Source organism: Saimiri boliviensis, chromosome 6 (genome assembly GCF_048565385.1).
Source record: "Saimiri boliviensis isolate mSaiBol1 chromosome 6, mSaiBol1.pri, whole genome shotgun sequence".
Classification (NCBI taxonomy): Eukaryota; Metazoa; Chordata; class Mammalia; order Primates; family Cebidae; genus Saimiri; species Saimiri boliviensis.
Genome location: NC_133454.1, coordinates 90,852,765 through 90,866,800, shown reverse-complemented (window position 1 = coordinate 90,866,800; position 14,036 = coordinate 90,852,765). Strand labels below are relative to the sequence as shown.

Genomic DNA, 14,036 nt, shown 5'->3' with positions numbered 1-14,036 from the left:
TGGGGAACCTAATTGCTATCCTCTTCTAATAAGAAATTAAGGAAATCTTCTAAACCACAGTGAGATTTTTATTCTCTTAAAAATTTTTGCCCTTTGGCCTGGTGCAGTGGCTCATGCCTGTAATCCTAGCACTATAGTTGCCAAGGTGGGCGGATTGCCTGGGCTCAGGGGTTTGAGACCAGCCTGGCAATACAGTGAAACCCTGTCTCTACTAAAATACAAAAAAAAAAAAAAAAAGTCAGGTGTGATGGTGTGTGCCTGTAGTCCCAGCTACTCTGGAGGCTAAGCCAGGACAATTGCTTGAACCCAAGAGGCAGAGGTTGCAGAGAGCTGAGATCGTGCCACTGTACTCCAGCCTGGGCAACAGAGTAAGACTCTGTATCTAAAAAAGAAAAAAAAAATTGCCCTTTGAGTCAGCACCATGTGGTTAAACATTATACTTAATAACTTCAAAACCACTTGAGGGAATGTCTCACCAGTCATTTACATAGTCCTGCATTGAAAGTTTGACCTCAGTCAAGTTAGATTACCAGTTACCTAATTGGTTTCAAATATACCAATAAATATCATCTGTAGAGTGTTATAAGACATCTGACAAGATGGACAAACTATGAACTTTGAGCCAAGCTATTGGAGTTTAAGTCACAGCTTAGACATTTATATCTTTAATATTCAGGACAAGTTACTTTATCCCATAGAAATTCAGTCTTTCAAAGTAGTGCTGTAAGAAGTAAATATGATGCTGTTTTTTGAATTACAGGGTAGTTTAAACATAGCAGGTGCTCCAATATGGGAAAACAAACCTAAATTGTTGTGTAGGAAACAAGGTTTATGTGAAAGGGGGAAAAAACAGGTGTTAGGAGAAAATGATCGAAGCACTTGTTAACGTGGCCCTCCTAACTAGGTGTCCACAGGTCTGTGGAGGTGCGGAGGATGAAGGCAGATGAAGGCAGGTGGGTGATTTCTTAAGGCTTATTTCAGCTCTGTTTCTTGGGAGCACACTGGGAATTTATCAGGAGACTTAGCTCTCTAAGAGTCTGCACTAAGCAAGTAATTTCTCTTGGTTCCCATGCCCATAAAGCCCAAGATTAAATACTCCTATCCCAACAGACACAGACATACAAGGCAAAAGCTACAGTAGAGCAATAACAGAGAAAAATAAATTGGCAAGATCAATAAAAGAAGAAATAAAGCACAAGGAGATCAAACACTTTAATGGACCCATTTTACAAAGCATAAAGCAAAACCAAATGATGACAGAATTTTATTTTCATAAGCATTAAGCTCACTCCCAAACAACTTAATATAAGGAATAGTCCAGCACTGAGAATAACAAAGAAGCCATCAATTTTTAAGAGGCCTCATACTATCATTATCATTTGCTCAAAATGAAAAGTTCACCTGTCTCAGCACGGGATGCAAGTTTGTTGGCCTTGCTTTTCTGGATGATGTCATAAAATGAGCAAGTTCACGCAGGTGGTGATTTTAGGTAAACAGTAGTTTTAATCAGCAAATTTGTGTAAGTGTGGGATGAGGGCTCATTAAAACTCTCACCCAACCAAACTTAAAGACACTGCAGGCTTTCAGTGGAAGAACTATCATTGGCTTTTCTGCCCTGCTTCCTCTTCCCTGCAGTTTCTTCTAGTCCTCACACCTCACTTTCCACTAAGAACACAATCAATTCAAAGTAGGTTTTCCTGCCCTCCAGCATCATCACTAGCTGTAATGTAGATAAGAACAGGAGAAACCTGTTCAAGAACTAAAGTGAATAGCAAGAGGGAGAGAGGTGGGGAGGCAGAAAAGTGAGGGAGGAAAAGAAGGAACAGTGTCAATTTCTGTTGAACCACATTAGCCTCACCTTGCAGGAGCAGACAGAACACCTGTCTTCTTTCAAGGCCCACACCTGGCCATTGCGCTTCATCCCCCCTTCATGAGGGCAGTCACCAGAGCAGGAGGGCCCAGAGGGGCAGAGGCAGTCAAAGCCCCCTGCCAAGTTGATGCAGGCAGAATCATTCCAGCAGGTGTGAGTTCCTAAGGCACATTCATCGATGTCTGCAATATAGGAAGCACAAAGGCTTAGCCAAGGGAACTTGGAGAATAGCCATCATTTACAGCAACACTAACTTACAACATTGACCATTTACCTTGTGGCAGGTATTGTGCCAAGCTATTCACATGCATTATCTCATTTACACTGCAAGTCAGTTCAGCTCTGTGTGAGAGGATTTGTCCTTATTTCTATTCTGCAAATAATGGAGCTGAGGTTTATAGACTTAAATAGCATGACTATCGTCATACAGCTAGTAAGTGGCTGATCTGAAACTCAAACCTACACGTAGCTGCCCAACTCCAATTACTAAAATATCCAGTTGCAGTCAGGAACTGCTTTTAGGATGTTCTTAAGAATGATTTCATCCAGAGGCCATAAACACTGTTAATTCATTAACAGTATTCATACACCCCAGGGAGATCTGGGTCTTTTAGAAAAGATGTGAATATATTAGCCACTGAGTAGGAACAAGTGGGCCATTTGGGCAACCTTGAGACAATTAGACTGCTCCTAGATCCTACAACCAAGGTTGAAGGAAGTGTGTCTTGAGAGGAGCCTTTTATAATCAAAGCCTTACTATCCAAATGGCCAGCAGAATTTTTGTCCATGCATAAAAATAATATCAGAGCTACATGGATGGATGCTGATGAAATATATTGTCCTGCTCTTTATTGACAGCCAAGAATTGAATAAAAACATAAATCCAGTCAGAATATTCTGACATTTAAAGCTTGAGTGACCTTAACAACATCTCAAACACAAACCTGTCCAAACCTGGTTTAAGTACTTCCCCAAAAGGCAATCAATTACCTTAAAAAATACCTGATTCCACCTTTGAATAACTCTTTTGGAAATGTCTCCCTTAAACTGAGATGAAATATATGACCAAGTAACTTCTACTCATTGGTAGAAGTACTGGTACTTAGTGTCTGAGGCCATTCAAGAAGTGTCTGCTAGTCTACCTGGTTTTGGTCTACCTGTTATGCATAAGTTTCTTTGCACATGGTGCAGTACAAAGCAGATGACATTAAGAAATTCTAATAATATTTCTAGAAGCTACTTCTTCCCAAGATCTACTTTTTGTCTTTGTCTTACCAATTTTAGCCTTAGTTAAGACATTTCATTAATGAACAATGACTTCTCCTTTGAAAATTAAAGATTCCAAATTATGATGCCTATATTCCAAGTGAACTAATATCAAGCCTCACTATATCTGCTCACTGTTACTAGTCATGCCCATGACATTCTCAGCGTATCTGAACATATGATGCTCCTTTCTTATGGCCTCTCTTTCCATTCTCTTATTCTTCTCAACTAAAAGGAGCTTTAAAAGTGGGAGACAGGTGACCAGTGTTTGAAAATAAGCTCTTACTTTTTCATTGAGTGTTTACATATATAGTCATTTTACACAAAACTGTATATTCTTTGACATGTTACTTTGCTTTTCTCACATTTATCTTCTATATACCCTCCCAATCTATGGTCTTGCAATAATTTTAAAACCCAGCATAGCATACAAACTCCATCTAACACTTCAATTGCTATCTTTTGTCCCCTCCCTTTTCATTCAGTTAAACAGAAGGAATATATATTCCAGAGACCTACTGTCAAACATGGTGACTACAGTTAATAACAAGGTATTGTATTCTTGAAAATTGCTGAGAACACTTTTGCCAAAAAGAAATGTGTATAAAGTAACACATGTATTACTTAGCTTGATTATGTAACCATTCCAGAATGTATTCCTATTTCAAAACATCATGTTGTATACCATAAATACATATAAATTTTGCCAACTGATCTTTTTTAAAAAAGCAATAGGAGATCCACAAAGAGGCCATATTGTTTCCAATGAAACAACGGTGGCTTAGAACATGCTTTTTCTTATTAAGGGGGTACTCTCTCTCTCTTTCTCTACTTTTTCTTGGCCGATAGGGAATGAGGCGAGGTATAAATTATTCGATAAGCACTTTTCTTGCTGTGCTAATAGGAGTCTTCAAAATTCAGGTTAAGCATCACCATCTCTTACACGGCAAGACAGTCACTATAGACATTTAGCTTTCTCGGTACCTTAAACACAATTCTATCCTTGCATTCATCTCTCAAGAGTTTATGTTTAGTATATCTACCTCCAGAGAGAGTGAGCTCATTGAAGGCAGACACTAAATTTTATTTCTCTTTCTCTTCCCAGTGCAGATTATAACAGAATGCTATGTAGATGTCCAATGTATTTATTCCATTTAACTTTCTTAGGAAATTCACAGACTGAGACTATGATAATGCCTACTTTGTCAAAACTTGTTCTCTAGAGTGTTCAATAAGTATAAGGCATAACCACAACCCTGCCCCTCCCTTCAGGGAACACATTTTGTTGTTGAGTTCACATCTGTGAAGGCCCTTGGGTCTAATTTAAAGTAGAAAAAATACAGCAAATTGGTAACCACATTGAAGTAGGGGCAATGCCCTGCTCCTTCCCCAGGAAAAGGACATTTGATTTTCTGTCAAATGCTTGAGAACAAGGGCAGAGGAAGCCATTAACAAATGGCTCCAGAAATTGTCTGGAGGTATAATTTCAACCCATCCACAGTGGCTACAAAAGGGCCTGTAATTTATGGCTTTCTCTAAAATAATGTCTAAATTGACAACTAATGCCTAGCTACATTATGCTTTTAAAATATTTGGTTATTTTGCATTTATCACATTGCAAATATATTGGTAGTGATTTTCTCTCATAAATTAAGAAGCCTGTGCATAAACATACCTATTGTGCACAATAAAAACAGGGCACAAAACCAGAATTTGCTTTCACTTCTCCAGAATGAAAAAATTTCACAGTTGAATATAGGACCATATTGCCTACAGAGTTCCATGTAATTGCTTTACTTATGACACAGAAATCTAATTCTGCTTCCATGCAATTTAACAGATTTATGGAAAGCCAGATGTTTGCAATTATGGAAACCAACATTATTCATATTCTTAGTAATACAGACCTGTTTGCTCTGCATAAACCCAACTTAATCTATTATACATATCCCAAGGCATCCAACGGGAAGAAGCACCCTATTTACATATTGCAACTGTTGTTCTCTGCTGAGCAAACACAAAGTTATTCACTCATGAGACTTACCCAAATCATCAGACAGGCCTCCCAATGACAAACAGGCAATGAAAGAAAGATTAGATGATGTATTTGAGTATTTTGTACTCAAATCTATTATCATTAGAATATACTTGTTTTTTCTTATTATAAATAATGGCTGGCTGTGATCTCTTTGTGTTTCTTCTTATAAATTCATTATTTAAAATGCTTCATGCTCCAATGAATTTTTTTTCAATAAAATTCCATGGCTAAGTTTGCATTAGAACTAATTTTCTTGCATTAACATTTTCACAGTTTCTGAAAGCTATTATTATTGTACTCAATTTTGCTCTTAAAAAAAAAAAGTCTAGTTGTGCCAAGTCAATCTGCTTTCTTCTTTGATGTAAAGTTCTTAGGTTAACTTGGGCATGTAAGAAAATGTAATTCAGAAATGTTTATATCAGCAGCAATCAAACCAATGCCAACCTAGCTGCAAACAATTTTCCTACCCTTCAAGACAAATGGCTCTGCAGAAGTTTTAATAGCATAACAACTGTACTAGTACTTGCCTCAGGAGCTAATAGTTCTACAGGTTGATTTCAGAGATCAAAGGAAACATTTTACCAATGGTTTGGTAAAAGGTCAAAGGAGTGAACTTTTTAATTACTCCATATTCCTCTTTCTTGAATAATTTTTACAGTACATCTAGTCTTATTTTCAAACTCAAATTGGTGATGTGTCAGAAAACAAAACTTTACCTAGGGTTTAAACATCCAGCTGTGTGTGTGTTCCTATGTGGAAATCATTACCAGACATGAGTGGCTCAGGAATGAGAAGAGAGCTTGGGGGTTTATTAACGACAGACAAGCTACAGCATAGACACCTCTCTGATAGCTAAGGCAGTATTGCTTTTTACAGTGGCAGAGAGAAAATTATGGGGGGAAATACACACATTACACACTAGCAAAATAAGTAAAATAATCAAGTAGCAAAATTTGAAGTCTGATGTAACCTGCGAAATAAAAGGCTAATGAAATTTTAACCTGCACAAGGAATTTCAAATCCAGAATAAGCAGTGGCAGCCATGTTCTATCACGTGCTGGCCATATCACATTTGGATATTGTATTCCCTTTAGCACACAGACTATGAAGAATGAGGTTGTCACACTTAGAACACATCAGAAGAGATCCATTAGCCTGAAGAGGGGCTCAAACTCATCTCACTTTGGCAAAACACAAGATGTTCAGCCTGAAAAGACAAAGACTAAAGGAAGAGATAAGTAAGCAAGAGCTTCATCTATTTGAGATGCTCCTATGCATCTTTTAGGAATAATTTTCAATATGCCTTTAGTATTACCTCTTCATTCCCTGTTCCAGCCCCAAACCCTCCCTGAGTCAGGAAGCAACCCTTTTCTATGCTGTTCCCTTTTTTGGTGTATAATTTTGTTGCTTTGCAATGAATCTTCTCCTTTCTTTTAATTAAGGAGACTCTTTTGGCAAAGGAAAAATAAAACACTGTTTTGGCTCACTATTTCCTTGATCCAGATTTTATTTCCCAGTATCTACAACCAGCAGCTCTCCCCATTTACACATTTTCATTCTCTCCTGAATGTGTGCAAGCTTCCATGGGACCCTCTTCTCAATGGCTAAATCTTGAAGTTTCTCATAACCACTAATTTGCAAAATCATCACCCTTGCTTAAAAAATGCTTGTAACAAATATTGTTATTGATTATTTCAGCCTAAGAGCTCCTCACTCTTTGATGCTTCTGGAATATAATATTGACATCTTTATCCTATTATCTTTTCATTATTTAGTCACTAGTACTCATCAATCAATAAATGAATTTCCTGCATATTTATTGAGCATCTACTCTACGCCAGATACACTGCTAAGTGCTGGGGAAACAATGGACAAAGAACCCAGATGGGGTTCTGCAAGTATTGACTTCATAATTATCTCTCATTTTAAAAAATTATTTGTGTATCCTAAGGTTCCATGTCTGATCCTTGTTTCTCCTTCTCCTTAGTGGAAGCAGTATAGTATACCAATTAAAAGCTGAAGCTTTGTAATCCAGAAACTGTGGACACCATTTTGCCTGGCACTGAGGGAGTTTCCAAGATAGCTGACTTTCAGCACTAAAACTGAGAAAGTTCCAGCCATACAGAGCCAAATGCGTCAACTCTGTCCCAGGCCCATCCCTGCAATTTATTAGTTGTATGACTCAAAATTTACCTAACATCTCTGAATCTTGGTCCCATCACGTGAAAAATTGTAGATAAAAATATACCTCATACAATAATTTGGGCAAGTACATAATAATATGCTTGTCATGTCATGTAATAATTGCTCAAAAATGATTAGTCACAATTATTGCTGGTCTTGTTCTTGTTTCTGTAATTTTTCTCTCATGGATTTAATGTCATTTAATGAATTGCACTCTCCCATCTCTTCAGGACATATACTCAAACATACTCAAATCTGTACAACCAGTCCTGATCTTTTATGATGCAGCCAGCCCAAAGATTCATCGATTTGCCAAGGATTTTCACATGAATTCTGAATTTTCATACAAATACTCATGGTTCTGATTAGCAGAATGGCTAGTCATACCCAGAAATGTTAACATTAAAAGCTTTCTCTGAGCCTTAATCTGTAAATCTAATGTTAAGTGAAACATGTTGAAAAACACAATTTTCTTATGCTCCATAAACTTGCTTTGGTCAGTAATTACATTTTATTTATATGACATACAAATTTAGATGTTTTACTGTAGATGAAGAAGAGTTTCTTCTAAATTAATCAAGTTGGTTTACTTTCTGCTATGAACAAGTCATGCTTCTTTAACTAGTGATTAAATCTGCTTAAAATCAATACAATTCTGACCAGCAGAGAGAATAAATAAAAAATCTATAAATATTGAAATACTTGCTGTTTAAAGAGAATTTTACTGCACAGAGGCTACAGTACTGATGTCAACAACCGAAAATTTATATGTTTTTATATATCTGCTTATGAGTAGGAGGGTTGTTTGTATTATTGCTGCAGTCTACTAAATGACTAATACCTGGCCATACACATTCTATTGTCATAGCCATTATATTGTTTAATGTCTGTAACAAAATTTCATCCTTTGCAGACAAGAATTACCTTTTTTGTATTTTAATTTTATGCTGCCTGTATCTGCTTTATATTTTCTTGTATGCTTAGCTGTAAGCATTCTATCTCTTCTATCTTCCTTACCCATTGAAATTTGTAAGATTCTGGACTTATCTTTGTGTCTCTTTTACAATGTCTTTCACCTTATAAGAAATGCATAAACATTTGCTAAATTTAAATTTGGTGAGCTGTGGTTGAAAAAGAACCCTTGGATGGCCCAGGGTTCTCTTTGGTAAAATGTATGAGTTACAGAAAATGTCTTCTAAGATCTTGTCTATTTCCAGCTTGGTGTGATGACTTTTCACCTCTGTAAGGCTGAGCTTGAAATTCGAGTGTTAGAATACGAGTGGTGACAGAAGAAGAGCAGAATAGGGGTGAAGGAAAGAACTAGCACTGGGACAACAATGCATTTTTCAGAATTAAACAATTCTCTTGGACATTCTATAATTATTGAAATATTTCTGCTTTCCCTTAATGAGTATTTGTCGTATTTGTAAGCAATTGCCAATGAGAGGAAGCAACATAAGGAAGAAGCATGTTTTTCCTGTCTGCATTGAAGCCTTGGCAATGTTATCCTCAGTGACAAATACACACGGGGAATCCAGCCAAGGTGAAAACCAAAACTAACTCTCTATTTTGACAGATCATTCTCTCAAGCAAGTTGTCAGATGTGGAATTATTTCCTCTCTTTTCTATGCCAAGGAAAGGTCTTAGGCACAGGGAGGTTACAAAGTAATTTCATTCACTACAAGAGACATCCTGAAACTTACACAGAAGTCAAAGGTCTAAAAACATTGTCAATGCAGCAATTTTCAAACCAGGTCTGAATGTAAACAACAGGAGGGTCAGATTACAGGAGCTAAGAATTCCACGTCCTTTCATGCATATTATTTATTGTTTCCTTTCACTGCCCTGCCTAATTATAGTTTCTAATTTCTAAGAGTTAGTCAAGCCTTTTCCAAAAACTATGTCCTAGTACAAGAATTAAGTCATTGATCAAGGACAGTAATTTGAACCACCATTCCAAGAAGGGCAGTATCTGCAGAGAAGACAAACAAGCTAATTAATAAATCTTTATTTAGGCCGGGCGCGGTGGCTCAAGCCTGTAATCCCAGCACTTTGGGAGGCCGAGGTGGGTGGATCACGAGGTCAAGAGATCGAGACCATCCTGGTCAATATGGTGAAACCCAGTCTCTACTAAAAATACAAAAAAGTAGCTGGGCATGGTGGCACATGCCTGTAATATGAGCTACTCAGGAGGCTGAGGCAGGAGAATTGCCTGAACCCAGGAGGCGGAGGTTGTGGTGAGCCGAGATCGCGCCATTGCACTCCAGCCTGGGTAACAAGAGCGAAACTCCGTCTCAAATAAATAAATAAATAAATTAATTAATTAATTAAAATAAAATAAATAAATCTTTATTTGATCTCATGGTGTCTTTTCTTGGAAGATTTTATCCCTTTGAATCTTGATCCTCTCTTCATATTTCTTTTTTTAAATGCTAAAAAAAAAAAAAAAAAAACTAGTTTAGTAAAACAGGTGTGGGCTGCTTCGTATTTTGAAAGGAAGACTCAATGAAAAGATCTTGAGACTGCCAACTATTCAGGAAGAAAGGAAAAAAAAGACATTTAAAACTTATGAAGAACAATTAGCGTATAAACTCCAAGATCTTGTATAGAACACTAAAAAGCTTCTCTTCTTGCTTGTTTTCCAAAAAAAATGTGAAGTTCACAGTGAGGAAAGGGCCCTAAAACCATAACCACACTACAAAGCACCTTTTAGGGGACCATATCAATCTTTTCCTTGTGTATTATCCAACTCTTTCTCTTCAAGTCTCAGCTCTCCAATAAAGCCTCTAAGTCCCCAACCCATGTCCTCCTTTTCTCAGAACTCCCGCCAGGCCTGTTCACAGAATACAAAATTGTCATCCAGCACTTGCGAAATCCTGCTTCACAATCCTTTTTATATCCCCAAAATCTAAAATTGCACCTGACTTCTGAGTTCCTGTGGTCTGAGACATCATATAACCAACTCTTAATTACCACAGTGAGAAGGAGAGAAACCTTCAAAATTGCATTTTAAAAAGTAGAGATTAGCTTGACAATGTGGAAAGAAGACAAAATATCTATGTAAGAGAGAAATATGTTTGTGTTTGTCAAAAACATTATGACTGGAAACATTTACCTCAGGGACAAACCTAGAATGTCACTCAATAATCGACAGTTGTTTTTAGTAGTGCACATTTTTAATGACCATATTTTGAAAAAGTAATAGACAAATAAGCACATATTGGAAGGATAGCCTTAGACCAAAGTTAAGATAGTAGTAGAAAAATTCTGACAGTTATAGAGCAAGCAATGTATGCAATCATTTTTTTGCCTCAGAACTGAAAAAAAGAAAACTTATCTGAAACAGCTCATTATTCAATGATGCTGAGTAAATAAGGTTTTCTAGAAATTCCTAGAATAGGCTATATTCACTCCCAAGTTTTCAATTAGTGTATTTTAGAGTAATAGAAACCAAATCCATAAGACGCCCAGGAGAGAAAAGAGTTCTAAGACCAAATAAATGTAGAGCATTCACAATGTAAAATAAAGGCTTTTTGTCCATTAAATGGAGATCATAAATATTTCTACCTAGTAGAGTTGTTTTGAGGATAAAATGAGTAAAGAAATGTCAAGCTCTTAGAAGAGTACATAGAACATAAAGTAATGAATTAATCTTAGATATTAATATTTACTTTTATTATTATACCTATAAAATACCTAAAGCCTTCCAACCTTCAAGTCAAATTAGCCCTAAGTATTCTGGTATGACTGTTCTTTGATCTTCTCTAATCACTTTCTTCCCTAATCACCTATATATTTTATAGTGTTGACCCCACATTTTAAAGTTAATTACAACCTGTATCAGAAGACTATTGGTTGTTTTATGTATGCTGGGGTTTTTTGTCTTCAGTATGGAATTTTAAATTCTCTATGGTATAAATTCTTTGCACTTTACGTACCAGCTAGCTTAGTGCTAAGACCACTAGAGGGTATTTTTTAAGGATATAATACTTACAGTAACATAATAACATCCCAATACCTTTTTTTTTTTTTTTTTTTTTTTTTCGTAACAGAGTCTTGCTCTGTCCAGGCTGGAGTGCATTGGTGAGATCTCAGCTCACTGCAACCTCCACCTCCTGGTTTCAAGCAATTATTGTGCCTCAGCCTCCCAAGGAGCTGGGATTACAGGCACATGCCACCACACCCAGTTACTTTTTTGATTTTTAGTAGAGACGGGGTTTTGCCATGTTGGCCAGGATGGTCTCAATCTCCTGACCCCATGATACACACACCTCGGCCTCCCAAAGTACTGGGATCATGGGGGTGACCCACTGCACCCAGCCACAGTTTTCTAATTTTTCTCCTTTTCATTATTGCCCACGTGATCTTCACCTGAACTAGAACTGCAATTCCCCTGGCTCCCCATATGCTGAGCATTGCCTCATGTCATGGTCCAACGTTGGATTTTTTTGTTTGGGTTTTTATTTTTCTTTATGACTAGTCATAGTTGTCATTAGGAAGGTATTTAAAAGATTGCAGACTGAAAAGATAACAAACAGGTTGGGAATGGCTTACAGAATAGCCTCTACTGCTAGTTGTTAGGTTCTGTTAGACTAACTCCCAGAAATGCTTAGAAACTCCTAAAAAGTACACATAGAAAACAACTTGTAGACTTGCTCTTTCAGCCCAGCTAGGCTGTGGGTAATGAATAAAACTTGGTTTCACTCCTGAGTCTAGTAACGCACTCTATTCTGCTGTTATTTTGTGAAGTGATTATCATTGAAACTGAGGAAGTGCATCTGCCTTCCCAGAGAAGTCTGTAAAATATATCCAAGTTAGCCCACATGCTAAATGGCTCTAGGCTTAAGTGTGTATGGCTAGACTTGAAAAGGAGCAGGCCAGCTTCCAGAGGGTCCGATGGGATTTATTTTTCACCTAATTTATCATCTGCAACTTGTCCACTGTACAGTCCTTTCTAGGGGACCCAGAAGATCTTTTCTGTTAGATGCTGTAAAATGGTCTTAACCTCTCAATTCTGTGTCCTGATAATATACATTGCATACTGAGGTGGTGTCTGGGTCTTGGTCTCTCTGTCCATCTGAAACTTTTAGTGACATGTGGAAATTTTGTGTCATGTAACTGAGGCCCTCTGAGTCCCAAAATCATGCTTGCATTTACTTCATACTGATTCTAGTTAGGTGCACAAAGCTATTTAAACAGTGTCATGGTTAAGCGGCATCTGCTTAAAGGAAGGCTCTTCGATGATAGAGAATTTGGTACTTGATAAAACTGTGTGTAAAGCTCTTTGGAAATAACAGTTTTGAAGTAATGAGACCACACTACACATTATCAAAGAAAAGTGGCAGGTCATTTAACCAAAAATATCTTATGCGTGGGTGAGTCATATTGCTTAGCATAGGGAGAAAATCCATGAGTGTCCTTGGATTAGTGTCTATGCCTTGTCTCTTAAACTTTCTTAGTTCGAAGTACCCAAGTCCACTAAGGTGCTTTTCCACCCTGACATATCTCTTCCCTGGAATAGAGAAAACAGCACATTTGAGACTTCACGGTTATATATGCAACTTCATTTTAAATTAGAATAATTTATATACTCAGTTTCCCATTTTCTCTGACTGCCAAAATATTCATGAACATCTTTGACAACTATCATTGGTTAATACATTTTCCTTGTTTTCAAATATTTTTATTTTAAATAACTCTTGAACATGTAATCTTTGTATATGATATTCTAATTGCTTTTAAAAGGCAGTGTAAAAATAATAAATAAGTACATTGTAAAAATTTGTTTAAAAATCTGCCTACCATCATTTTCTCTTTCTCTTTATTCCGCCACCCTCTCTTTCCTTTTTCTTCTCTGGATTTACAGCACTAGAAATGCAAATAAGGTAATGACATCAGTGGATATCCCAGTAGTATTATTATAAAGGTTGAGGTGTTTTCAGATTAACTGTCAAAAACACGTCACTTAAGTCATCCTGCCCATGGCTCAGGAGGATGGCCCCAGAACACATCCCTTGAGTCCAGTGAATAAAATAAGTCTCTAGTGCTCATGACACAGAGAATATTGTAAATGTCCACCTGGGTCTCACCTGTTTCTCTCATGTTCCCTTTGCCTTGTCTCTTTGATCTCCAACTGCTCTGCCTTACATCTTCTCCACCTATGAGCCCATCACTGGGCTCCTTCCTTCCAGAAAACAGTACAGTGTGAATATATTAAGAGCAGAAGCTTTGGGATCGAACACACCTGGATTATGGCTTCGGTGTGCCATTTATCAGCTGTGGAATCTGGGACAAGTTCTCTTTATCCTTGGGCTCATATTTTCTTCACTTTTACAATGGGGATAATAAGTAGGCTTTCCTTCTCTGACCACTGTGAAATTAAATTAGAAAATACATGAAATTTCCTGGTTCTGTGTCTAGCACATCATGTAGTTGTTCAGTTAATGAAAATGACTAACATATATTGAGTGCTTAAAATCTAAGTGCTGAATACTTCTTTCCTTTGTTAGCTCATTTAATTGTCACGATAACTCCACAGCAACCTAAGAGGTTGAGGCTTTTGTAAATTGCTGAGAGCAGTGTCTGACACAAAGTAAGCTCTCAGTAAATGTTATCTCTTATTAGTATTACTGTTATTGTTTTCCTGTGACAGGTAAGGGAACTGAGGTAGAGGGAGGT

General features: G+C 37.2%; 1 protein-coding gene across 3 annotated transcripts in view; it reads right to left on the bottom strand.

Moving 5' to 3' along the window:
• The window catches only part of NELL1 (neural EGFL like 1), an 880,670-nt gene that overhangs the window by 16,321 nt on the left and 850,313 nt on the right, over positions 1-14,036 (bottom strand). For all 3 annotated transcript variants that reach the window (XM_074401240.1, XM_003919918.4, XM_003919919.4), the window contains one exon: positions 1,859-2,052. In XM_074401240.1, coding sequence (XP_074257341.1) covers positions 1,859-2,052 — 194 coding nt within the window. The remainder of the gene's footprint in view (positions 1-1,858; positions 2,053-14,036) is intronic.